This window comes from Ornithorhynchus anatinus, chromosome 16 (genome assembly GCF_004115215.2).
Source record: "Ornithorhynchus anatinus isolate Pmale09 chromosome 16, mOrnAna1.pri.v4, whole genome shotgun sequence".
In the NCBI taxonomy this organism is placed as follows: Eukaryota; Metazoa; Chordata; class Mammalia; order Monotremata; family Ornithorhynchidae; genus Ornithorhynchus; species Ornithorhynchus anatinus.
The window spans coordinates 30669634-30695825 of NC_041743.1; the positions used below are offsets into that span (position 1 = coordinate 30669634).

Consider the following 26192-nt stretch of genomic DNA (forward strand, 5'->3'; position numbering starts at 1 on the left):
GCCGCAAGGCAGTCACGGCCAATATTCTGCAGGTATCCTGGGTTTGGTGTGTTTCTCATTTCACCACCCTCTCCTCCTGGAAGAGGATGATCGATCAATCTATGAATGGTATTTTTTGAGTACTTACTGTGATGCAGAGCACTGTATTAAGCGCTTGAGAGGATACACTGTAACAGAGTTGGTAGGCATGTTCCAAATCTTCAGTTGGCTAGAGAGGGTGTCCTTAAAGATCTGTAAATAAGTGCTGTGGGATGGAGGGTGGGGGTGAATATCAAGTGCTTAAAGGGTACAGAGCCAAGTGCAGAGACTATACAGAAGGGAGAGGCAGTTGTGGGGAAAGATGGCCCAATCAAGGAAGGCCTATGGGAGGAGATGTGATTTTAATGAGGTTTTGAAGGGGCAGATAAAAGATAATCAGGTCCCATATGGGCCTCACAGTCTAAGTAGGAGAGCGAACAGGTATTGAACCGCCACTTTGAGGATGAGGGAATTGAGGCAAAGAATAGGTATGTGACTTGCCCACGGCCTCACAGCAGGTAGGGGGCAGAGCTGGGATTAGAACCTGGCCATGCTGCTTCCCCAGTTTAACAAGTACCATAAAAAGGGAGGGGGAAAGGGGCATGCCACTTCTTTTTGTACTTCCTAGAACGCTTTCTAGGGCCTTCTGTTAGTATTCATTGAGCATCTGCTGTGTTGGGAGCATCTCACTAAGCAACAGAATTAGGAAATAGGACCCATGCTCTCAAGGAGTTTACAGTCCAGTGGAAGATGGAGTGGCTATAATAAAGTGCAGCTAAGTATAGAGATATATATGGACGTGTGATGAGGGTTTGTGTGTTCTTAAGCATTCACACCCAGCAGGTACCAATAAACGTTACGTGCTTAGAGGGTGAGGATGTCCTGAAGCGGCAGCTAGGAATGCAAAGAGAGGGAGATCAGAAGTCAATCAGGAAATATCTGATTGTAAGTTCCTTGAGGCAGAAATTGTGTCTGTGTACTCTGTTATATTCCCCCAAGTGTGTAGTACAGAGCACAATAAAATATAATTGATTGGAGAGGTGAGTTGGGGAGAGCAATGTGTTATGAGGGGAGTTTGACAGCAAGGTGGGTGTGAGCAAAAAGAATGAGGAATGTGAATTTTGCTGTAGTGAGAAAAAGAGAAGATAAGGTTGAAGAGTGAATGTCTTCAAGCCAATGGTCAGGAGTCACTGCGTGATATGGAGAAGAATGTATAGCCATGGAAGGTATCAAAAAGTGGGGTGGTGTGCATTCTGTCACATTCCCAAAGGTGCAGGACATTCCAAGCTGATCACCTGATTTAATCATTTCTTTGAGCTGGAGCTACAGCACTTCAATTCTGTCAAAAGCTGAAAGTGGAAGGGACATACTGTTTTTTGTTGGACAGGTTAAGGTGGATGTAAACAATTCAAACACAGGGCCGAGGGGGAAGAGTTGGGGTTGTGGAGACAGTTCATAGAAGAAGACAGCAGGCAAGAGACAGAGGTTTCTTCTATCCAAAATCCCCAAGTGTGTGGATGTTCTTTGGGTGCATTAAGTAGTTAGTGGTGCACTTACAGGTATCCAGCTTGAACCAAGATTCCCACGACTCCCTTTAGGACCCATGAATTGCCTTGGTGACTGTGGGAGATACTCCATAACCACCCTTTGGAGAATCTTGGGAATACTGTTGCTTTGTTCTTGTAATTACTATTCATAAACTACTGCATGCAGCTTAAGGTAGTACTGTCTGTAAAATTCCATTTGTTTGTTCACATTAGATTTTGGGTAGATGTTTAAACCAGAGTTCTCATTGAAGAACAAGTCTGATACTCCTTCACAAATTTTATTTTGTAATACATTCTTTCAGAACCTGGTTCATTTTTCCAGTTTTGTAGAAAAATAGATGTTCCAGCCACCATTTACTGAACACTCTAGTCTTTAAGACCAATCAGTATGTTCCCTGGAAAGATGAATAAATCTCATGACTAACCCATTTTCTTAAAATTCTTTAAAACAAAGAAATAACCTTTTCTTAACCTCCCAAAGCACAGTATTTCAACAGCAGCAGCCAACATGGGGTTTCAGCGGCTTAACTTTACCCCCTATATAAAGCTTCGTATAAACCAGTGATTTTACTACAAAAACACTGTCCTTGAAAGAAAGGGAGTGGCAGTCAGACGTCAATGCAAAACTTGGAATGATTAGGTCATAAACATGGCACTTAGAAAAGGGTAGCTTATTTGAATAGACCACATAGCTGTGGCTTGGTCCGTCCCTCAACTTTATTATCCACAAAGAAAAATTTTCCTTTAAAAAAAAAAATCCATCCTGAATGTTGAAGCTTATAAAACATTCAAAAACACCTTGTACCCAAAACAAGTGCTAAAAAAAAAAAACTGTGCTAAGCAACCCCTTTCAATTCAGATATAGGTTTGTATAACATCTAAGGCTGCAAGAGTTCTTGTATTCAGTAGCTCTCTGGTTTAAGGCGACCTCCATCCCCTTCACTTACAAAGCGTTTTCTGCCCCTGCAATGAAAAAGCAAAATTCGCGAGCTTTAAGTCCATACATATGTATTGTTTTAAGATAATGGTAGAGGAAGCTGATGGGTGTTTGAGTATCACCTGAGACAGTGAACTACAATTTCCTTTTTTAACTAGACAGCCAAAAATGGACAATTTCCCTAAAACAGAAATATTTCCTCACTTCTCTAGCTAGTTCAGATATCAAGTTCAGTTTCAAAACTGAAAGGTCTGAGAACTTGAATTCCCATCCTTTTATGCCATCTTTCAAATTAAAAGATGATCTCACCTCTGAATTTTTTTAGATGTAAATAGGAAACTTAGCATGGCTTTTATTGAAAGTATTTACTGAGTGCTCTCAGCCCTTTACAAGGCATCATTACTTTGAATAGAGTCCTTCTAAAAGAATCATGATTGCTTTAAAGCCTGAGGAAAAAGACAATTTCTGAATTACAAATTTACTTGAAACCACAGCTGCATCATTAGAATGAATACTGTCAAAAGCACAACACAAAACTAGGATTTTTCATTACTTGTTTCCAAATCTGACTTTAATGTGAGAGTCCCTGCCTTAAATAAGGACGAGACCTTAACACTAGCTGAGGTATTTAGGCATTAGTGAAATAATTTGTTTTACAATGTATATGTAGGACCTGAGCCTAGTGATACAGGAAAGCGACACACTGCTTGTTAAGTAATGTATCAACTCCACAGTGTCATTTTTGGTAAGGGCCATTAATGGATCCTATAAAAATGAATGTGTCTTCCAGGTTCTACTTAAAGCTACCTCTATCCAACCCACATACAGTTATCTGAAGAGGAAATGGTACCTTGAAGGACATAGATCTCTCAGTGATTTGGAAATTATCCCAGCCTGAAAACATTCTTCTACAAATCGCTCCAGCAGGGAGTAGGAATGTGGCACATCGAGATTAATGTCTGGTATCTCACTGTAAACTCGTTCATAACCCTGCAACAATAGGATTAGGAAGATGAAACCACAATCAAAAAGGTTAACCTCAATACCTTAATGGTGGGGAAAAAAGCTTTCATTTAATTAACCAATCGATACAGTATTTAAGTGCCTAATGCATGTGGTATTGGACAAACAAGGAAATATATTGGTTTCTTAGAAATGTTTGTTTTTCTGATTTAGAGCACCATGACAAGAAAAATTGGAGTTACTCATTAAAGGAGTCAAAAAGCAATGTTTCTCTAAGGCTACACTGCTTTAAGCCGATTAGCCCCCAAGTAACTCTTCTGACACCTCTTGCTTAACCCCCACCTCCCCATGTCCTCAGAAAAATCACTTGTTGGATGCCTTCTTAATCAAACGAGTGAAAATAATGGCAAATGAGTCTTTGCTTGCCGTTCTGTCCCATGTGAGAACCTGATTAAGTTGTATCTACCCCAGTGCTTAGTACAGTGCCTTGTACATAGTAAGAGCTTAACAAATAAAAAAACCACCATCTCCTCAGCCAGACTTGCTGAAGGAAAATGAGATCTCATTTGACAGAAGAGGGTACCAAACTCCCTACCCAATAATGTCACCCTATGCAGCACTCTAAGATCAAATAAAAGCCTCTTGGGGCTTGCCCCTCCTCTTCATTTGGGTAAGTGAAAAATCAACAAAGCCCAACAATACCTGCGACAGGAAAACAAAACCAAAAAACCAAGACCTCTCTATCGAGACATATGAATGCTGAGAAAGGACACAGATTAAAGTCCACAAAATTCTAGGTGTAGCAGAAAAAAACAAGTATGTGACACCAACTTTTCCAATATCAGAACCAAGGAGCACCCTCTGACGTGTGATGGAAGTGGATTCAAATTTAAAAAGGACATGTCTTTACACAGCAGGTAGGACACATTGGAATTTACTACCACAGAAACTTGGGCAGGCTCAAAACATCAACAGATAAATTTATGGCCAAGAGACTAGAGGGGAAAAAATGGCTGGGGAAGGTAGGTAACCATAATATTCCTCCAAATATCATTTGCTGCCTCTCTTGGAAACTAAATAGTGGATCCCCTCTAGACTGGAAGCTCATCGTGGGCAGAGAAAGTGTCTACCAACTCTGTTACACTTTACTCTCCCAAGCTCTTAGTACAGTGCTCTGCACACAGTAAGTGCTCAATAAATAAAATTGATTGAGAAAGGCCCATTTGTCCTTTGTAGAATGGAAAAGCCAGCAAGTGTAGAAAACACAAGAAGAACCTTTCACAGCAAGAGAGGCAAAAAGGCAGTGAAATTAAAACAAAGGGAAAGGTAGCCTACCGCAAAGTGACATAAAAAGTTTCTATCATTTTTGAATTAAGGTCAAGAGTTTGACAGCCTGCAATATTTTCTTTAAAACACTAAGTTACAGTTCAGTTATGTTACTAGTCTAACCCTGCCTGTTATTGGAAATATCGACTCTCAGATTTGGCACAGAAAAACTGACGGATGCTCCAGTCATAGTGAAATACCATGCTAGACTGGCCCCATCTGATCTCTCTAAGCTTATAATTGACAATGCAGCCATTCCTAGAGAACCCACAAGCCCTGGCAAATGTAAGAGAAAGAAAGTTCCAAATATTTTCCTTTCTACAAGAGAATATATACTTACTCTTTTCATTTGGTCCAAAGTAATGGTTGAAGATTTCCAAAGAGATTTCAGTAAACCCAGTACCATTTTAAAAGTACTTTCTCCAGTTGACTCCAAAACCATCACAACTGCCTGAAATGAAGGATTTAAGGTTTAACTGACGAGGATATTTTTGAGATAGAGAAAAATATGACTACATAAAATACAGAAGAAGTTAATTTTTGGCTTAGCAAATAGTATCTTTGCAACTTGATGCTAATCTTACTTCATATACAAGTTCATGGTGAAAATGAGGTACTTCTAGTTCCTTAAGGCAATGTTCAACTTCAGATATATCTCCAGAAAGTAAGTATTCTTTCAGCAGCATGTCAATCTGTTGGACACAAATCAAGTAACAATTACTGATGAAAAATAAATTGAAGGGAATCGTTTACCCTTCCTAACGGTTGAAGGGATTTTAAGAAACAGAAATGGCTTAGTGGAAAGAGCATGGACTTGGGAGTCAGAGGTTGTGGGTTCTAATCCCAGCTCCACCACTTGTCAGCTGTTTGACTTTGGGCAAGTGACTTCCCTGTCCCTCATCTTTAAAATGGGGAGTAAGACTGTGAGCCCCACGTGGGACAATCTGATTACCTTGTATCTACCCCAGCACTTAAAATGGTGCTCGGCCCATAGTAAGCGCTTAACAAATATCATCATTATTAAATATGAATGACTTATCAGCCCATTGATGAAACAGGTAATGGCCTAGGAATGACATCTGAATTTTTATTTATTTATTTTTTTAAGGCAAACCCCTACAAACCAGAATCCTTAGTGAACTGGTCAAGAATGGAGAAGAGGTGGAGCTCTTCTCTCCCACCAAAACTGTTAAGCAGACAATACTTCTTGATGTAAAAGTTAATGCTGACTTAAAAAAGTTCCAGAGTGAAATTTACAGACCACCAGAGGGCCCTAGCTACAAATTGAAAAGGTTTGGAAATAAGTTTTGTAAACTGAGGGCCTCTGCTAGCAATAGTCTTCTTTAGTCATTGCCTGTTCACAGCTGCTTGAGTACATTCCACCTGTATGGTCTCCTGAAAAGTACTGTGAAAAGTACCCTTTTCAGTAATATATATGTGTATATTCTCTCTCTCATATACACACATAAAAATGTGTGTGTGTGTGTGTGCGTGTGAATACACACACACAAACTGCATTGCCAAAGATGAGGCTTCATTTTAAAGGGGAAGAAAATCCTCCACATATTTTATACTAAAAGCCTATGACACTGAGGATCAGTCATATCTAGTGATCGCTTACTGTGTGCAAAGCACTGTGCCAAGCACTGGTGGGGATATAACACAGTTGGTAGACACGTGCCGCACCACAAGGGGTTGACAGTCTACACCATATAAATATTGGTCATTATCTGATGCTCAGCCCAGTGTTCTTTCCACTTAGGCCACGCTGCTAAATTCCAGGTTATAAAAACCTGAACATGTAAAGTCAAAAATGCAGTTTCTCTCTCAAAAGGCCAATTTGAAAAACTCATTTTAACACAAATCCTGTATTAATAAAAATTAACATGCATATAGCTTCTGACAGTACCTCTTTAACGAGATGATTGACTGACTGTTGCCCACCTCCTGAACCCCACACACTGTCTTTACGCTTTCTACCTTTAGTCATACTCAGGAGCACAGTGGCTCTGTTCAATGCCGCTCTAGAGAGGGGTAAAAAAGATTGAAAAGAAGGAAAATATAATTAGTTTATGGTACTGATTCAAACAAATGAAAGTCCATTTCTTTAACAACTCTATTATTTTCCATTAGCCTAATACATAAAAGGGGGATTTGGGGGATTGGGATTTGGGGGATTTATGGCTTCCCACTCCGGCTGGCCTGGTTCAGAAGGTAGGGTTTTTTGGGGTTTTTTAAAAAATAAACCTTTCTCCCCTCTCTGCCCCACCGAACCTTACTCCTTCACTATCTACAGGTGTTACTAACATACTGTACCCGCTCTGATTGGGTCACTGTGCAATGATGAAAATTCATCAATCAGGATAGAGCCTATGAACTGGGTGAGATGGATGGCCTTCTGAGATAGAATCTAAAGTCACCTCGCTTTGGAGAGCTGATGGGGATAAGAAGAAGGGATTTCTTTAGTTAGCCAGTTGCTGGGTCAGTTCTACATTTCTGGAGTACAACTGTATTTTCTTGTTCCTGCAGTTCACTTCTTGTTTTAATTTCTTTTCCACTAGTTTTCACAATAAAGTGGAAAATCCTAAGCCACCCTGAGAATAATGAGTTATCAAACAGGTATGGGTATACTGTCTACTGATGTTTAGAACAATGCTCGGCCCATAGTAAGCACTTGACAAATATCATAACTATTATTACTGTTATTATGGTGAGGAGTCAGAGAGATTTCATTCTCTGACCACAGACTGGATCCATTCTCCCTACCAGCCATTTCACAATGTGGGCCCCAGACACTGGGAACCAGTCAAGAGAGTAAGAATGGCTCAATATAAACCACTGCCACTACTGCAGAAACAGTCAATTTTATTTACTGAGAGCTTGCTGAGTGCAGAGCACTATTAAGCTCACGGTAGAGTACAGTATAACAGTTTACAGACAATCCCTGACGACAATGAGCTTACAGTCTGGAGGACGTGCTCACAGTCAGCAAGACATCTCTTTCCCCCATTGACGACCTGGTGTCTTAGCAGTGCTCACCTAAATAACAAAGGGCCAGAAAACGAGCAGTACTGTATATCCATGGGCAAAAGGTACAAGATTCTCTCTCAAAGACACTCCCACTCATGGATGGAGTCTCATGCCAGCACCGACATCTTCAAGTTGAAGGCCTAGTCCACTAATCTCTAATTTTATAGACTGGTCTCGAGGATTTATATTATCAGATTTTTGCTGATAAAATTTTTCAATTAAGATCCCAAAAATAAAATTTTAAATGATATTCCACAGTAAAGTCTATTCTGTATTCTAAACTTGAGAAAAACAAGGGTATCATTTAAAAAATGTGAATACCTGTCTCTGGTCCCAACCAGAATCTAGCTGTGTGTGTATTAGAGGCAGGCCTGAGACTGTGGGTTTGGGAGATTATGAGGGTTGCAGGTGTGAGACAAGAAAAAGGAGATGAGACAGAGAAAGATAAAAGGGGAAATAAATGGGCAGCTGAAAAAAAAAAAAGAACCAGAAAATGCCAAGTAATAAGGCAAAGAAAAAGAACTGGAAATGGAATAGGAACCTGAGAAGAAAAGGTGACATAAAATGCCTGTGTATTTCCCTCAGGTCTCAGCTAGTGGTTAGTTAACACATTACACAGTAGTTTTCCATATCTAGCTTCCTACTAATAGGAAAAAAAATACCCAGGGACTACACTATCACAATTTTAAAAAGGTTTGAAAAGTAGGTCAAAACTTACTGAAAATAAAATGAAAACATTTTATGAGAGATTTGTCCATGTTGGTTTATTGCCATGGAATAAAGCCAGGCAGAGCAATCATAATATTTGCTTTTTATAGAAATTTCATTTGAAAGGAATTATGAAAACATTCTCCCTGAAAATTCTAAACATTGAGAGAGCTGAAAGGCATGTGTACAATTACTTACCGAGCTTGAACACAGTCTACGGTTCCTTTATAACTATCGATATATGTATGGCATAAAATCCCATCTCCAACAGCTCTAGCAATAAACTGGCCCACCAACTGTAATGGAAAAGAAAAGATTTACAATAATTTCTCCAAAAAAAGAATTCGCCCACTGGTAATCATTTAGGCATAAAGTGAATATTTCAGTTAGATAAATTTTCTTCCTTTACTCTTCAAAAATGGCAGTTAAGAGTGGTTTAGCTAAGTTCATGGGTGAAGTTTCATGAGGAACTACTATTGGGGAAAAAAGTTAGGGAGTCTGATGCTACTTCCTTAAACATTAAAATTGTTGCAAAAGAATGTCACCACCACCCAGTTCCTCCAAGGATATTACTGCCTCTGCCAAAGACAGAATATTCAATCACTCAGTCATATTTATTGAGCACTTGATATGTACTGTACTAAGCGCTTAGGAAAGTGCAATACAGCCCAGAATACTGAGCTGATGGATCCACTGGTCTGACAGGGTAAAGGCATTTCTCATCTAAATTAGTCATTAAAAATTACAGACTATGTTCCTCATTAAATACTGAAAATCTTTCCAACCCCATGCAGAAGTACTTTTAGCAGCATATTCCCTATTGCATATCTTTGGGTAGGGGCAAACATTTAGTGCTCTGTGATGGCACTTCTGATCTCCTAAATTACATAGCACCAATCATGATTAGAAGGCATTTTTGTTTCTCCATCTCAACAATCCAACAAGAAAACAATGTCTGAAATGAACCAAACTTTCAAGAACAGAAAACCAACACTATTTTTAAAAATATGCTTACTAAGTGTTAAAAATGATCACTTTCTAGAGAAAATCTATACTAACTCAGAGTGTATTAGGTACAAATGGACGGAATAAAAGCTTTTTTATAAGAGCAGCCCTCATCTTTAAAAAAATTGGCATTATTATCTAAACCACTATTGCCTCCAATGCTGCAAATTCATTATTAATACTTCAAAAAGTGGGTGATAACATTGTGAAGACACCCAATTAAAAAACAAAACTATTCAGATTTCTAGTTTGTAGCCATCATTTGGGGCGGTTAGAAACCCTTGGGGCCTGGCTCTTGAGTGTTCTTTTAAGCTTCAGGTTATTAAGATAATAAATGCACATATAATATAAAAGTATCCAAGTGTGTAAAAGGTCTTAAATCTAAAATGTTTGTACCCATTATCTATGGAGTACTTTAGCAACCATTTTGAAAAGGATACACAGATAGAAAATATATATTATACAAACCTGTGGTGCTCTAGGTGTATCTAACGCTAGTTCAGGTAACTCTTTAAGTAACTTATCAAATGATTTTTCTACATCATTTGTGCTGACTACTGTTCCACAAAGATCAGAAAGGAGCTTAGATGTCATTTCTCTATGACTAGCTTTGCCCTCCAATGCCAAGGACACGGCCAGCACTGGGACTCCACTTTTCATTTCACCAAGATTTAAATCTCTTAGCATTTCCTTATAAAAAAAAGAGAGACGTATTACATTATGCAAGAAAACAAAGTCTTTATAAATGTTAAATAAGATGAATTAACAAAATCAAAAACTCCTTTGTGGAGATAAATTCTGCTGCTTCTTTCCAGACGAACAATTCAGGCACTTCTGAGAAATGTCTTAATTTTTTTTCATACTACCTCTAGAGCTCTGGAATCTTTTACAGCTCCTGACTGCACTTATTCAGTTCTGTGCTCTGCATAAAGATGACATTCAGTAAATACTATATGTGATAATGCACTGAACCGGTATTAAATATGTTCTGGCCCTTTCCTAACCAAAATGGAAGTGAGAAACTGGAGTTCTGAGGAGCCATGGAGGGAATGAGACGAAAGCCAATACCAGAATCAACTACGGAGCTAGGAAAATACAAATGAAGGAGATGCAAAGAATAGACATAATAATATGAAAAGGGGGTGGTGCTTCATGATCTCTCACACTGTCCACAGCAACACAGCCAAGATGATATCACTAGCAATAGTGACAAGGAGTTTTCACACTTTGGAGGGCTCCAGTTAGGGGTAGGGGTCCTAATGTTGGACTGCACTGGGCCCAGGTTTCAACGCACTACTTCAGCAGCTAGGGAAACAGCGGAGGTTAAAGAGCCTGGGAGAAGAGAGTGATAGAGAGAGGAAAAAGGACAAAGAGAGAAAAGTATTAGAGAGGTAGGCAAGACATAGAAGAGGAAGATAAGGTGCAAGTGGAATAAGACCAAAAAGCAAGGAGGGAAGAAAAACAGTTTGCTTACTTCCTACCTCAACTCTCTTCCTTGCCTTTCTCCTTCTCTTCCAAGTCTGCAAGTGCTTGGATTTTAAGTATGGGAATGGTATACAGGGAGGAACCAAGGACAGGGCTGGTAGGTAATAGCTCCTCAATTACCACCTCAGAATTTAGGCACTCACAGCTACTCACAGCACTTTTCTTGTTCACAAACTCAACTAGCACTTTTTCCAACTATCCATCTTTCCATTCTCCTCCTCTTCTCTGTTATTTTGTGTTGGTCTCCTCTTTACATTTTAAGCTCCTGAGCAGGGATCATCTCATTTTTTGTGCTCTCCCAGGCACTTAGGACAGTAAGTACTTTGCCTGGAGCAGATACTCAATAAGAGCTATTGACTGATAAATAGTGATACCTGGGAAGGGAGAAACACAGACATCAGGCAGGCAGGCTTTGGGGGAAAAAGAGCAGATGGAAATGGAAAGTCTAGTTCTTAAAAGGAGTGACCAATTGAGGAAGAAACACTACTGTAAATGCAGTACTTTTTAGATTACTAACACACCATTTCCCAGAGAGTCTGATTTTCTCATTTGGCAGGTTCTGACCAAATATATTCTTTAAAATTTTCCTTAGCTGAAAATCTGCAAGTTTCTTTCCATCTTAACAAGATTATAACACAACAAGGGCCTGATATTTTGGGGGCTGTTAATATTTACATGTCATATCCACTTTTAGTAATCAAAATCCTCTTTATGGGCCACTATATTAAAAAAAGGGCAAAGTTCATCTACATAAAGGCATTAATACACTAACAATAAAAAGTTACCTTTATTTTCAGTTTGTGATAATCACTTTATAGAACTATTATCTCATTCAGTGACTCTTACATAGGTCTTTCCTTCTCTCTGCCCTACCAATCTCACAGGCAGTAGATAACAAAACCCACAGCAGGGTTCACAGTCTTAATCCCCATTTTACAGATGAGGGAACTGAGGCACAGAAAAGAAAAGTGACTCACCCAAGGTCACCCAGCAGACAAGTGGCAGAGCCGGGAATAGAACCCTAGTCCTTCTGACTCCCAGGCCACTGCTCTCTCTCACTGTCTTTTGTAAAGAAAAATTCACTCACCCTTAACACAGTGACTCAAGATAAGAATTGAAAGGGTCTAGCCAACCTTCAAATGTCACACACATAGGTGAACAAGATGTTAGGGTAGAAAACAAAAACTTCAAATATATTAACTGGGGAACTTAACACTAAGAATTTCTTTCTTCCCATATTAAATTACATTTAGGAGATTTTTTTTAACTTACTGCAACTTCATTAGTATCTCCATGTTCAAAATATTCTTGTATGATGGGTGTTAAAGTCTTCTCAAATGCCCTTTCATCTAAAGGTAACACTACAGTTTCATAAACACAGTTCTCCTGAAAAGGAAAAAGAAAATGCACATTGAAACACTCCCTCAATCTTCAGATAATAATAATGATGTTGGTATTTGTTAAGCACTTACTATGTGCAGAGCACTGTTCTAAGCACCAGGGTAGATACAGGGTAATCAGGTTGTCCCACGTGAGGCTCAGTCTTAATCTCCATTTTATACAAGGTAACTGAGGCCCAGAGAAGTGAAGTGACACAGTCACAGCTGACAAGTGGCTGAGTCGGGATATTGCACATTTCTTATAAAATTGTATGGGCAGTAGTAATCCAATCAATGAAAACCAAATTCATGGCAGGGACTGTCTCTATCTGTTGCCGACTTGTACATTCCAAGCGCTTAGTACAGTGCTCTGCACATAGTAAGCGCTCAATAAATACCATTGAATGAATCTTGAGAATATGCATATACTTACTGCCAGACTATTTACAAGCTGCATATTTATCACTGTGTCTGAATATAATGCCATTACTTGTGTGTCTGTCCCCATAACTAACTTCAGTGTTAACTACACAAGCTCTCCTTCCCATTACCTACATGTCTAAACTTTAACAAAGCTCAAATATGACCTATTTCCCCAATTCCAACAGAAGGACATTTCATTCCAGTAGAAAAAAAAGTTGGGCTGTAGTTTTCATTTTAATTCACTTTTTAAACAACTGGGCTTTGCTAACTACCAAGGTCCCTTTAATAAAATAAATTTAAGGCTTTAAGATTTTAGTTCACACCAAATCTTTATGGAAAACAGTTACACTGGCTCCTCCTAAAAACAAGAAATAACTGAGCTGAATTAGGCATGGCAAATGCTTCCTTTGTGTTGGACTTCAGAAACCACATAATAATAGTAATTTAATACTAACGTGTCAGCACTGTACTAAACACTGGGGCGCCGCTGGGATAGAAGATAATTAGGTCAAGTACCGTCTGTGTCCCACATGGGACCCACAGTCTGAGTCAGAGGGAGAATGGAGAATCTCCATTTCACAGATGAATAAACTGGGGCATAAAGACACCCGGCGATTTGCTCAAGATAACAGAGCAGGCAAGCGGCAGAGCTGGGATTGGAACTAGGCTCTGGTGACTTCCCCTGAAAAATAATGAGGCACACCCAAGTAGGGGGCTCATTGAATACTGGGGCACCTTCCATGGGGGTTGTATTTGCATATTCATACAGGGGCCCCAGTTAGCACGACAAGAGATCTGTGTGCCCTGCCAGGGTGTGCATGCTAGCTACCTGTAAATACTAGCTACCTGTTTATAAACAGAGCAATCTGCATATATGGAGCCTACCAGCTCAGGCATTTGGCATCTTGGTGGGGAGTGAGGCTTCTGGCATTCCTCCAAACTTTAGCAGCCAGCCCTTAGGGTAGAGGACTGGCTAGCGGCAATCCAAATGGTTCCCTTATGATTTGGGGGGCTCTGAGTCCTAAGAGTCACAGAATGGTGGGAAACTACTGGGGAATCTTATGGTACTATCAGAGTTCTACCTTGGAGTACTCAAAAGAGTACTTACCCCAGATGTTCACTGCCCTGAATACTAGCTAGAACACTGATGATTAAAACTGGGCATCTATCCTCAAAAGTAATAGAAATGTCACAGGCTGTTTCGATTTAATGAGTGATAATAATGTTGGTATTTGTTAAGCGCTTACTATGTGCAGAGCACTGTTCTAAGCGCTGGGGTAGACACAGGGGAATCAGGTTGTCCCACGTGGGGCTCACAGTCTTAATCTCCATTTTACAGATGAGGGAACTGAGGCACAGAGAAGTTAAGTGACTTGCCCACAGTCACACAGCCGACAAGTGGCAGAGCTGGGATTCATGAGCTCTGACTCCAAAGCCCAGGCTCTTTCCACTGAGCCACCCCATTAGAACCAGTTGATACATTTTCCACTTAGGTTTTTTTTTTTCCCACTAGAAATGTAAACAACAAAAAGATACCTGATCATCATCATAGTTAGGGTCTTTAACATCTACTTCCTCCACATCATACACTTGTCCAGGTGTGCCCCAAACACCTTTGCCTCCAGCACCACCTGGAACAAATCGAGCAATGGCAAAAGACACATTTTAATACAGCGAAGAGTCACTATTTTGGAATCTCTTTTTACCAAAGTTTACATATCACGGGATTTTGAAAATCCAGTGTCAAAAAGAACTCTATTTTTTGGAAGTGTTTTTTAGATCATCATCACGACTACTCAGTGAGCAGAAACTCTGTTACAACACTGTACCATTCCCGGTACAGTGACTAGAGGGCATTTGATGCAGCCTCCCATTTCCAGTTAGGTGAATGACTAAACCACCCTGAGCAGATCATATTGAAATAATTTCTATGGATGGAGTCTCCACAACCTTATTCTGCAGCCTCTGTCACAATGTATAGTCATGATATAAACATCAAATGCCCATAAGCAATTCAAATGCATGTAGTATAGTCCTTTTCTCAAGTAACACAGACGGCAAAATTCAGTGCATTTTACAAGGTTCAATCTACACCAAAATATGCTAGATTTGATTTGTTTTTAAGGTTTTTGTTAAGTGTTTACTGTGCCAGGCACTGTTCTAAGCACTGGGGTAGATACAAGGTAATCTGGTTGGATACAGCCCATGTCCCAAATGGGGCTTCACAGTCATAATCCCCATTTTACAGATGAAGTAGCTGAGGCACAGAGAAGTTAAGTGACTTGCCCAAGGTCACACAGCAGACAGGTGGAGGATCCAGGACTAGAACCCAAGTGCTTCTGACTCTCAGTTCCGGGCTCTACCCTCTAGGCCACTTGGTGTCTAGAAAACTTCTACCTCATTCTTGAATCATAAACAATTCAAATATTGTGAAATTAAAAATGAAGACTGTTGCATGTGCTAAGCGAGGAAATCATAAGCAAATACTTGACCTTTCCTAATATCCTGGACTCCAGGCTGTTAAATTCAAAGTACCTGATCAGTGTGGCCCACCAAGAGTATTACTTCCTGTCACAGTACAAGATGCTACATTGAGAAATGCAGATGCTGCATTGAGAAATGCAGACTAACTGCTGACTGTATAAACTAACTTGGCTTAATTGAAATGAATTCAATTATCACTAATGGATTCATTTTTAAATATTTTTATTGGTAACGTGGATTAGAGTCTTCACACTTACATAGTGACCAATGGAGCAATTTGCTACTGAACAACTAGCGCTGTTGAGAATTCTCTTCCTACTTCAAGGTCATCATTTTTCTGAAATAATGCCCCAATTCGAGCCCTAAAAGTTAAGGACTGATATTTTCTAGATGTATCTTTTCCATAGCATTTATCATTACAGACATTCAATTAAAGAATAGTGCCATTTGTGGCTTCACGCTTTACATGCTTCACGTTTCCAAAGTGAACTCTGTGGTCACCTTTTTTACAGTTCAAAGAGCAATTGAACACAAAGCCTTGCTGCAAACATCAAAGCTGCAAATAGCTTATATTAACACTCTTGTATAAATAGGGTTAAGTTCCTGCTGTTGCTAGGCTATGTCTTCCCACCAGCATGGGAGGCTCCTACCTTCCCACCCCTGCCAGGTTTCTCTTCTGGAGTTCTAAAGCAACAGTCAGGAAAAATGGAGCTGTATAGTGGCGGGGAGACACGGAGCTCTGTGACAGCGAGAAGGAATAGTTTCCACTGATGGCAGGACCCTAAGCTTATTTTTACTGCTGTTTAATATAATCACAAGATATTTCTATATACGGAAAGAAGCAAGTCCAAACTTCTTAAATTGTTAATGCTATAGTGTTTCCCAATATAACCTTTTTGAAAAGCTAAGGTATACCAACAAAGTCACCAAATTCAAAATGAGATATATGGGTTTTGCCCAGGAGGGACTTGATCTCAATATGAAAACATGTTTCTCCAATGTTCCTATACACCCCATGTGACTGTCATGGAAGGCCAATCTATGTAAGTTGGGGTGTCTCAAAATGCTAGACTTTTTGCAGACACTTTTATTTCTCCCCTGAGTATTATTCCACCTTACCATGTTAGGAATTGTATCAGTTATATGAGAATACCACCTGAGCATTCTAGCACAGATCCTTAACAACGGGCATGTCTTCACATGTACTCAGCAGTGTGTCAGATACATGGCAAAAGACTCCCCACTGATCAAGCCTTTGCCTGAATATTATTACATGGTTAAAGAACCACACCAGTTGCATAGAGCTCATAGGAAAAACTGAGTTCACATGCTCAGTAAAACAGAGTGGGCAAAGCTGGCAAAAGATCATCATCATCAGTGGTATTGTTGAGTGCCAACTGTGTGCAGAACACCGTACTAAGCGCTTGGGAGAGTAGGATACAACAAAGTTGGTAGACTGTGCCTACAGTCTAGAGGGGGAGACAAACATCAAAATAAATAACCAGCACAAATGAAAAAATGGAAATAAAGCAGTTAAGTTTAATAAGCCTGCAAAATCATGTACTTATATTTGTACAAGACAGAGAAAAATCAATGGGCCTCTACTGCCCTTCTTAAAACTGTATTTCTGCAAGGTTAAAAAAATACACTCTGGGAGAATAAGAACATCATTTCCTTCTATAATATTTTGGTTTAATGTTTACACCAACCTTTCTTTGGTAGCCCCCTTCCTTTTCCTGATCGGGATCTTCTGTCCAGCAACTTTCCCTTCGGACTGGCTGGTACAGTAACCCCACTTCTTAATGCCTCTCCTCCATTATCACTGACAGAATCTCCTCTTCCGGAGTCCCGAGACGAGTTCTTCCTCAACCGCCTCTTTGCTTTAGCATTAATTTTAGCTTCATTAATGGATGATGCGGAAATCCAATTTCCATTTATTTCATTCTTTGTTTCTTCAGTTCCAGTATTTTCTTCATCACCAGAAAACAGAGAGTCACTTAAATGATCAGGTTCTTGAGAGAAAAATGAGGAAAGAAAAATTAGTTTGCATTCCAAACTAAATTAGTTGATGAATCAACTGTATTTATTGAGCGCTGTGTGCAGAGCACTGGACTAAGTGTTTAGAAGAGTACAATATAATAGAGTTCACTGACATATTCCCTGCCCACAACAAGCTTACCTAGGAAATACGTTATAGTTGTCTTCAGTAACTTTAGGGAGTAAAATCACTTTGAATGTTAGTGTCTGAGGTAAATAAGGAGTCAAATGACCAAAAATCTAATTCTTACAATAAGACTTGTGCCTTCAAAATTTTAAATAGACTGCACTGTTAGTTCTTAGTCTGTGTATAAATTAACCAAAATTAAATATAATTTACAATCAATTCACCAAGAAAAATATGTGTAATTTGAAAAGCAGTGTCGCCCAGTGGAAAGAAAACTGGCCTGGGAGTCAGAGGACCTGAGTTTTCATTCTTGGCTCTGTCACTTAATAATGTTGGTATTTGTTAAGCGCTTACTATGTGCAGAACACTGTTCTAAGCGCTGGGGTAGATCAGGGGTAATCAGGTTGTCCCACATGAGGCTCACAGTCTTAATCCCCATTTTACAGATGAGGTAACTGAGGCCCAGAGAAGTTAAGTGACTTGCCCACAGTCACACAGCTGTCAAGTGGCAGAACTGGGATTCGAACCCATGACCTCTGACTCCCAAGCCCTGCTCTTTCCACTGAGCCATGCTGCTTCTCTTAGTACGCATATAGCTATAATTCTTTTTATTTATAACACTGCTACTGATGCCTGCTTACTTGTTTTGATGTCTGTCTCCCCCCTTCTAGATTGTGAGCCACTGTGGGCAGGGATCGTCTATTTGTTGCTGAACTGCACTTCCCAAGCGCTTAGTACAGTGTTCTGCACACAGTAAGCACTCAATAAATACGACTGAAAGAATGAATGAATACTATTGAGTCGACTCCAACAACAGATGTATTCCCCAACATAGTAGATTGTAAGTGAACGAGATATAAGGCTGAAAAAAGGAAAAAACCATCAACTTCTATGAATATTTTCCATTGTTTCCTCACTCTCTGCTGCAGTATCCCTTCACCCATGTGTGCTAATTCTATAGGGGCAATCTCCCCCAACAGTCTTTTGAATGGACCTCTACTTTGTTCATCCCGGGTCTTTGGCAAGACCCAAGAGCTTCCTATCAGGGATCAAAAGACCCAAAATGATGGCTTCCTGACCTGTCAACCCTTTAAAGCCAGGGCCTTCCAAGCTCCATTATCCCTAAAACCTCTAAAACCTTTAAACTCTCAACCTCAAAATAAAATTTAAAAATGGCACCTATGCCTACATCTGTTGGTATTTTGTTCTGATTACTTTGTCAACCTTGAATATTTAGTATCAAAAAACAAGTTGATAGACTATCCTGTTTTATCTTCTGAATGATGACTTCAAGAATATTTTCTATGTATGAATGGTTTTCTTTCTGTGTATAAAAAGACTGTCTCTGAATAGGAACTGTTACTGTATTTCAACCCAACTGAACATTTCATAAACTTCGATACCAGGAAATCAAGCAAGGTGAAACAATGCAGAAATTTTAGTGAGCAGTTTGCAAACCCTTTATATTAGATTAATTTCTTAGGGTTAATGATCCTTTCACTAACAAACTTCTGTTTTTCACATTTACCTCTCTAAAAAGTGAGTATTTTAACATATTGGGCACATTATCTTCTGAGGAATATTTACTGTAGCAATATTCTCAGCTTTATTTTTCTCTCATTTTCAGATTTTTAAAAAAATAAAACAGTGAAGTAGGTTAGACTTCAAAGGGTCTGCCCACATCAAAGAAAGCTGTATAAATTGTACACATTGCAGAATAAAGTCTTAATGCAAGTGTCCACAACATGATCAAAGAAATGAAGTTCAAATAGTGTAATACAAGAGCACATGCTGTCTACTTTACAAGTTTTAGAATGGATTTCAAACACTTCACAAAGTAACATTATGACTTTATCCTGAAATTATAAGTCAGAATTTTCAGAATGATATTCATTTCTAAGCTTTTCCCATAGCATTAAGATGTTCACGAGAATACCACTGTCACTTTGCTTACAAATCTCCTGAAAGATACCTATAAATATCCACTTTTAAAGTATTAAAATAAGATAAGCCCTTTCCTAACTTCCATGAATTAATCAATACATACCCACACATCAAATATTTACTTTATAAATCTTTAAAATGAGTGAGAAATAACATTGAAACCCCTTGAGAAGTTCTAGCAATACTATTTAATACAGTAAAATAATGAATGCATTTTATATAATTACTAACCATCTCCTTTTATGAGATTAATAGGCATGATCATTTTTGTTCTCTTCCTTTATGCTACTGCTCAAAGGATGAAGACCTCATTATTAAGTAGCGGGGTTGTAATAAAAGTAGGTGACGCAATGAAGGGAACGTATGTTGAAGGGGAAATAAAGGGGGAAAAAAAGGCAAACTGGTGAGACGACATATTTTTTCTTTGGTAAGGATGTTCCATAAAAGCACATTAAGAGAATGACAGAGTCAGAGTCTCAAATTTGTGACAGAGTTAGTATCAGAAGGATAACTAATTGAAAACTTTCATTTTAAATAATGCCAAGAAACATGTACGATTCTTACATCGTGATTCCACAGTTCAAGTAAAAATAAATTCTTAATCAATAGGATTTATTGATAACCTGTAGGCAGAGCACTGTCCTAAATGCTTCTGAGGCTACAAAATAATTGGTAGCTATGATCCCTGCCTGTCTTTAGCAAGTTTTCAATCTAGCAAAAGAGACAGGCTCTAAAATGAATTAGGAAATAGCAGAATATAAAGAAAGGTATGTTAGTCCTTGGGGGGGGGAGGAGCAGGAGGACAGGGAGAGCAGTTAGTGAGTAATCAAGTGTTTAGATGAGGTGGAAATACTGAAGTGGCAGTTGGGGGAGGGGGGATGTAGATTAGGGAAATGAGAATAAATCTGAGAAGGCCTCCTGAAGGAGATGTGATTTGAGTAGGGATTTTTCCTCTATATTTTTTCAGAAGTACATTTCAGCACACTCACATAAACATGGTTTAAATATACAATGTAAATGACTTACCTTGGGGGTTAACGTTTAGAACCTGCTCATTTTCTACTTCCATTTTCAAGTTTAATTTCACCTGCCCTGATTAAGGATGAGAGCCTCCTTAGGAATCTATAAAACACAAAATGTCAACCCATAATTTTCCAGTGAGTAAATTAAAACTTTCATTCCATTCCATTTTCATAGTTAGCAGCTCTCGCAAATCCTTAAATATAAAATCAGACCTGAAAATAAAAATGGATCCACACTGGAATAAGGAGTGGGGCAAGGCATTTAAAGGTGCCTAGTAGTCGTGATAGGACTAGCCATTATGTATGAGCAGGGTAATGTGGGGAGGGATGTAGGGGCATTTTAAACTGCACAGTTAGACTTCAGCTCACTTTGCAGCCCGGTGTGGACAAAGGGACCCCACAGGTTGTTGTGATGGTTGAAATCACAAAAGCAACAGGAGGGCAGGCCCGCCTCCCCCTCAGCCCCCAGCCCTAGAGCCATGGCAGCTCACTGCAGTCCTGACAGCCCTGCTAGTGGCCAACTGGCTACCTGGCATACTGCAGCCCAAACCCCACTCTATGGCCTTGGTCAGGGACTGGCACCACACCGGAGACAAGTCTGATTCTTGGCACAAATGCCAGTGGGAGTCAACCCAGCGCCCACATCAATTTAGAGCCAGAAGAATAAAAAAAAAAGCCTCCAATTTGAAATTATTCACAGTAATCTGGCACATTCTTTAACCACTCCACTTTCCTTCCACCCCTAATATCAATCACGCGATCTTTAAGGCTCTCTGATAAGTATTGCCTTTTTAACATCACCTTAGCTACATTTTTTTATCCTCCTACCAACACCAGAACTCAGGATCACTTCAAGGAAACCAGAGATGAATATTATGAGAGCTACATCTTGTAAATTATTGCAGAATATAAAAATCAGTCTGCTTAAACCCAAGTAGCAGAATAGAATAAATACCAGAACTGCTCAATGGGAGTTTACCCAAAATATAACCTCCACCATTCTGGCAAAATCACTGAGTAGCATAAATGAGTTATTAATGTCTCATCCCTCTACAATGGCTGTGGATAAATGGCTCCACCTTTTAACTACCCTTATCTTTCTAGAGCCAGACTAGTCCCACGGTGGCATAATAAAACCAGCAACTAGGAAGCATGTTGGTGTGAGGTCTACAAAGACTTCTGTAATAGACTCAGAATCTTCATTGGAACATTCACACACACATGTTTCAGTTTTCCTTCTCCTAGTGCTAAATACTCTCTTTCAAAAACTGTTTGATAGGGCAAAGATACCTACCAAAATGGTTTTCAGTGAAACATATGCTACAATTTAAAATGTAATAAAGGTTGTGGAATCTTATGAAAAAAGACCTTTCTTTTCTAGAGAAAGGAAGATAAAACATTTCTTAAGAGGTCAGCTGTTGTATGAAGGTTCAGAGCTGGTTAGGGTCTCAACTACCTTAATATCTCTTTATTTTATATTTACATGACAAGAAAAAATGAATATCATTAAAAATATCTTCCTTTCAGTACCATGAAAATTGTAACATCCAATCTTTCAGAATTCTCCAGTGCGCTAAGGGGCTACTATTTTGTTAAGACTGTTCACTCTTTAGCACTCACAATGGTGGGGAACCCAGATAGGCTGCCTAGTTTGTGAGGTTGCTTTCTTTGTTCCTCGTAGAATGTTCCAAGACATTCATTCCACTACATTACGCCCTCCTTTTGAAAAATAAAATGCACACATTAAAATGGCTTTCTACACCAAGAGCTGGGAAAATATTGCCACATATAAAATTTTAGGGTAAAATAGGTAAAATACTATTATGTCTTTTCTAAAAGGGATACAAAAACTGCCATACCTTACAGGAATCAAAGATTAAATCAGTTTTATTTTTCAATCCAATCTATTTCGACTACATACAGAGCACTTGACATACCTAAAGGGCCTTCCTTTTATTTAATGCTAAAATTTTTGAACAATTTGCTGTTACTAATATAGTTTAGAAAACTGAAACATATTAATCATCATAGAAATGAACAAAATGGGAACACTTCTCTAATTTCACAAGAAGTGATGCTTGTCACAAATAGCCTCTCTTTAACAATGTAGTGCCATCAAATATAGATTTAGGAATGAAAATGTAAGTTAAAAAAATCCATGACAAAACATCTTACATCATCTAAATGTTCTACCATACTAAATATGCATTTTTTCTTTTGTTACAAAATATGCCATTATTTTATGGCAAACAAACAGTAATGTTTTCTATGGATCCATATAGCTAAAATAGCATATGTACATTTGTAAAGCTCATCTGTACTAGAAGCAAATATAGTCTATAATTTGCAAATAGGCTTGTCTGAAAATACCTATACCTCCTTCATTTTTCCCACTTCCATAATTTCATGTTTTCTCATCCTCTCATGATCAACTGAGTAAATTAGACCTCATAGATGGATAAACTCTGACACTTGCACATTTTCTCTCCACAAACACTTCAATAATATTATTAATGGTATTATAGAAGAAATCAGTTGGTTAGAAAAGTGGTCTCAGTGAGTTTTTAGCTATTTGAATATCCAATATAGCAGTCAAAGATATGTCCCATTAGCCAATTATCACAAACGTGTCTTGCATCTAGGGGAAGTGAAAACACACCCAAGAAGTAAAACTTGATAGCAACATTTGCCTTTTGATGAATAGGGAGGGGTAAGATGACGTTTTGTGTGCTTAATATCTCTGCTGTGCAGAACGGTGTGCATAATTGATTAAGTTGTTCAAGTTTTTCCATCAATTAGGAATGATTATGTTTAATATGTAATTGGATGGTATTTTAAATACATGGCAATATCAAGCTCTTTGCTTCCAAACTCAGGAAATTAAGTATATCAAAAAACATCTATCTACTCTTATGGTTCTGTAGATTTAAAATGGGGAAAAAAGACCTAGGATTCTATTAAATGCTTTTTCCTCCTTCAATTATTCATGACTCATCAGTGAAGAGGTTTGGAAAAAAATCTTATACTTGATCACTAGAAAAAGATACAGCTTTAAAGATGCAAAAGAGGCCTCTGCAAGAAAAGAAGCCATATCCAGACACTATTTTAGAGCAATTTCCTTTTCTTGTCTATTATTAAAAAAGAATGTTCCAAAGATGCCTGAAGATACTATTCAGTTTAATCAATAATACAGAGGTATGGGCTCAAACTCAAATGTATTCAGGAGTCAACATTGGCAGTATTCAATTTTTAACAAGCCATTCTGCTGTTAAAATACTTAGAGAGAGGCCTCTTTGAGATGCCTGCACAAAGTCATTATCCACACACTACCCCACCACCAAAAACCCTGCAGCTTTGAAGATGACAAAAGGCACGAAAATATTTCAATTTAAAAATTACAATTCATTGCTTTACCACCTTCCTTTCCAAATGACTGGACTTCATGACATTTATTTTTTTAATAGCCTGGAGTCGAATGCAAGCTCTTCTGTAGATTCCATCACCAAATTTCCAAACCAGTCTGATATTTTATAGATTGTGTGTGTGTGTGTGGAGGGGATCTGGCCTTTATCCTAACTAGGTTGTTTTTTCTTAGCTGGGTAGGAAAAAGGTAATAAGGGTTACCGTTTATCTTTGAACAGAAGCTCGAAATCACCCTCCAGGTATCCATATATATATCTACATCCATAAATATATGTATACCTATATCCATAGATATAGGTATATATCCATAGATATAGGTATATATCCATAGATATAGGTATATATCCATAGATATATGTATATCTATGTCCATGGATACAGCTTTAAAGATGCAAAAGAGGCCTCTGCAAGAAAAGAAGCCATATCCAGACACTATTTTAGAGCAATTTCCTTTTCTTGTCTATTATTAAAAAAAAATGACCCAAAGTTGCCTGAAGATACTATTCAGTTTAATCAATAATACAGAGGTATGGGCTCAAACTCAAATGTATTCAGGGGCCAACATTGGCAGTATTCAATTTTTAACAAGCCATTCTGCTGTTAGAAGTTAGAGGATATATATATATATATCCACAGCTATAGATATATATATATAAAACGATCTTAAAGGAGGGAAGCAGCAAGCAAACCCAAAGTAAATCAGGAAGCAGGGCCTTAGGCCTAAAGCCTTACTGCCTTCATATTTGGTTCATCCGATCAACGTGGAGCGGGGGCGGGCAGTGGGAGGAGGGAAAAGGAGGGAGGGAAATGGGAGGCAAGGCAGGAAAATGAAGCCGAGGAAATGAGGGGAGGGAGAAGGGACGGGGAGAAAAGGAGAGCAGATGAGGAGGCCTTTCTACGCCAGCTCCCCCCACTCCCATACCTCGCCTCCATTTGGGGGCGAAAGGGGGGGGGGGTGGGAGCTTCCACACACCTATCAGAATTTCGGTTAAAGGATAAAACCAGAAGGCTCGTTGGGGGAAGGAAGAAATGCAGCTTCCTCAGGTGTTCGGGGGGGAAAGTGGGGACGCCCCACGTCAGGAGAAGGGAGCTGGGGAGGGTGGGTGGGGGGCTTTTCTAAGAGAAAGATTGGGGGCGGACTGAGGAGACAGGAGTTAGGGGGCTCCTCTGAGGGGGAGCTGGGGGCTGCTCTGAGGGGGAGCTGGGGGCTGCTCTGAGGGGGGAGCTGGGGGCTGCACTGAGGGGGGAGCTGGGGGCTCCTCTGAGGGGGAGCTGGGGGCTGCACTGAGGGGGAGCTGGGGGCTCCTCTGAGGGGGAGCTGGGGGCTCCTCTGAGGGGGAGTTGGGGGCTGCACTGAGAGGGGGAGCTGGGGGCTGCACTGAGAGGGGGAGCTGGGGGCTGCACTGAGGGGGAGCTGGGGGCTCCTCTGAGGGGGTGATGGGGGCTCCTCTGAGGGGGAGTTGGGGGCTGCACTGAGGGGGGGAGCTGGGGGCTGCACTGAGGGGGAGCTGGGAGCTCCTCTGAGGGGGAGCCCTGAGAAGATTGGGACTGGGAGACCCCTGAGAAAGGAGCTGGGGCTCCTAACCCCTCCTTTCTCCAGTGTGCGCGGCCTTCCCAGGGGCCAAAGGCGAAACTGAAAAACGTGAGTCGGTACGGGAGTTTCCCCCACCCCGTCTCTAGGCCGCCCAGTCGGTACTAACCCCTTTCGGGCTGCTGTTGTTGCGCCTGGTCCCCGCGTCCAGTCCCGCCGCCGCCGCCGCCGCCGCCTCCTCAGCGCCTCTCTGGCCCTTCTCGCTCTGTTTGTTTTTGTTTTGTTCTACCCAGTAACACGGGGGCGACGGAAGGCCTGTGATTGGCCAGGGCCTGGGGGCGAGCCGACCAATCGTGGAGCTAGGAGGGTCGGCACGAGGAGCGGGATAGGTAGGGGAGGAGGGAGAGAGCGAGGAGGCGGGGGGGGGGAGGGGGGCAAGTCTGGGAGAGGGGACGGTACTGCGCATGTGCGGGAGCTTCCCTCGGCGAGGAGGGGAGACACTGAGAGAAATGGCGAGGGGGGCGGGGCAGGCGAGGGTGTGTGTGAGGTCGTCCATTCATTCATTCAATAGTATTTATTGAGCGCTTACTACTACTACTACTAATAATGTTGGTATCTGTTAAGCGCTTACTCTGTGCACAGCACTGTTCTAAGCGCTGGGGGAGACACAGGGGAATCAGGGTGTCCCACGTGGGGCTCCCCGTCTTCATCTCCATTTTCCAGGCGAGGTCACTGAGGCCCAGAGAAGTGAAGTCACACAGTCGACAAGTGGCAGAGCTGGGATTCGAACTCATGACCTCGGA

At 40.1% G+C, this 26192-nt stretch overlaps 1 protein-coding gene across 1 annotated transcript; it reads right to left on the reverse strand.

Moving 5' to 3' along the window:
- Positions 1 to 1824: 1824 nt before the first annotated feature.
- PDCD4 (programmed cell death 4) lies at positions 1825 to 25654 on the reverse strand. Its single transcript, XM_003430722.5, has 12 exons — positions 25559 to 25654; positions 20440 to 20535; positions 17015 to 17317; positions 14358 to 14452; positions 12292 to 12405; positions 10003 to 10224; positions 8728 to 8825; positions 6701 to 6815; positions 5376 to 5483; positions 5132 to 5242; positions 3353 to 3492; positions 1825 to 2528 (listed from the first exon to the last, which is right to left on the reverse strand). Exons 2-12 carry the CDS (start codon positions 20480 to 20482, stop codon positions 2468 to 2470), a joined length of 1410 nt encoding a protein of 469 aa, XP_003430770.1. The 5' UTR covers positions 20483 to 20535; positions 25559 to 25654; the 3' UTR covers positions 1825 to 2467.
- Positions 25655 to 26192: the final 538 nt, after the last annotated feature.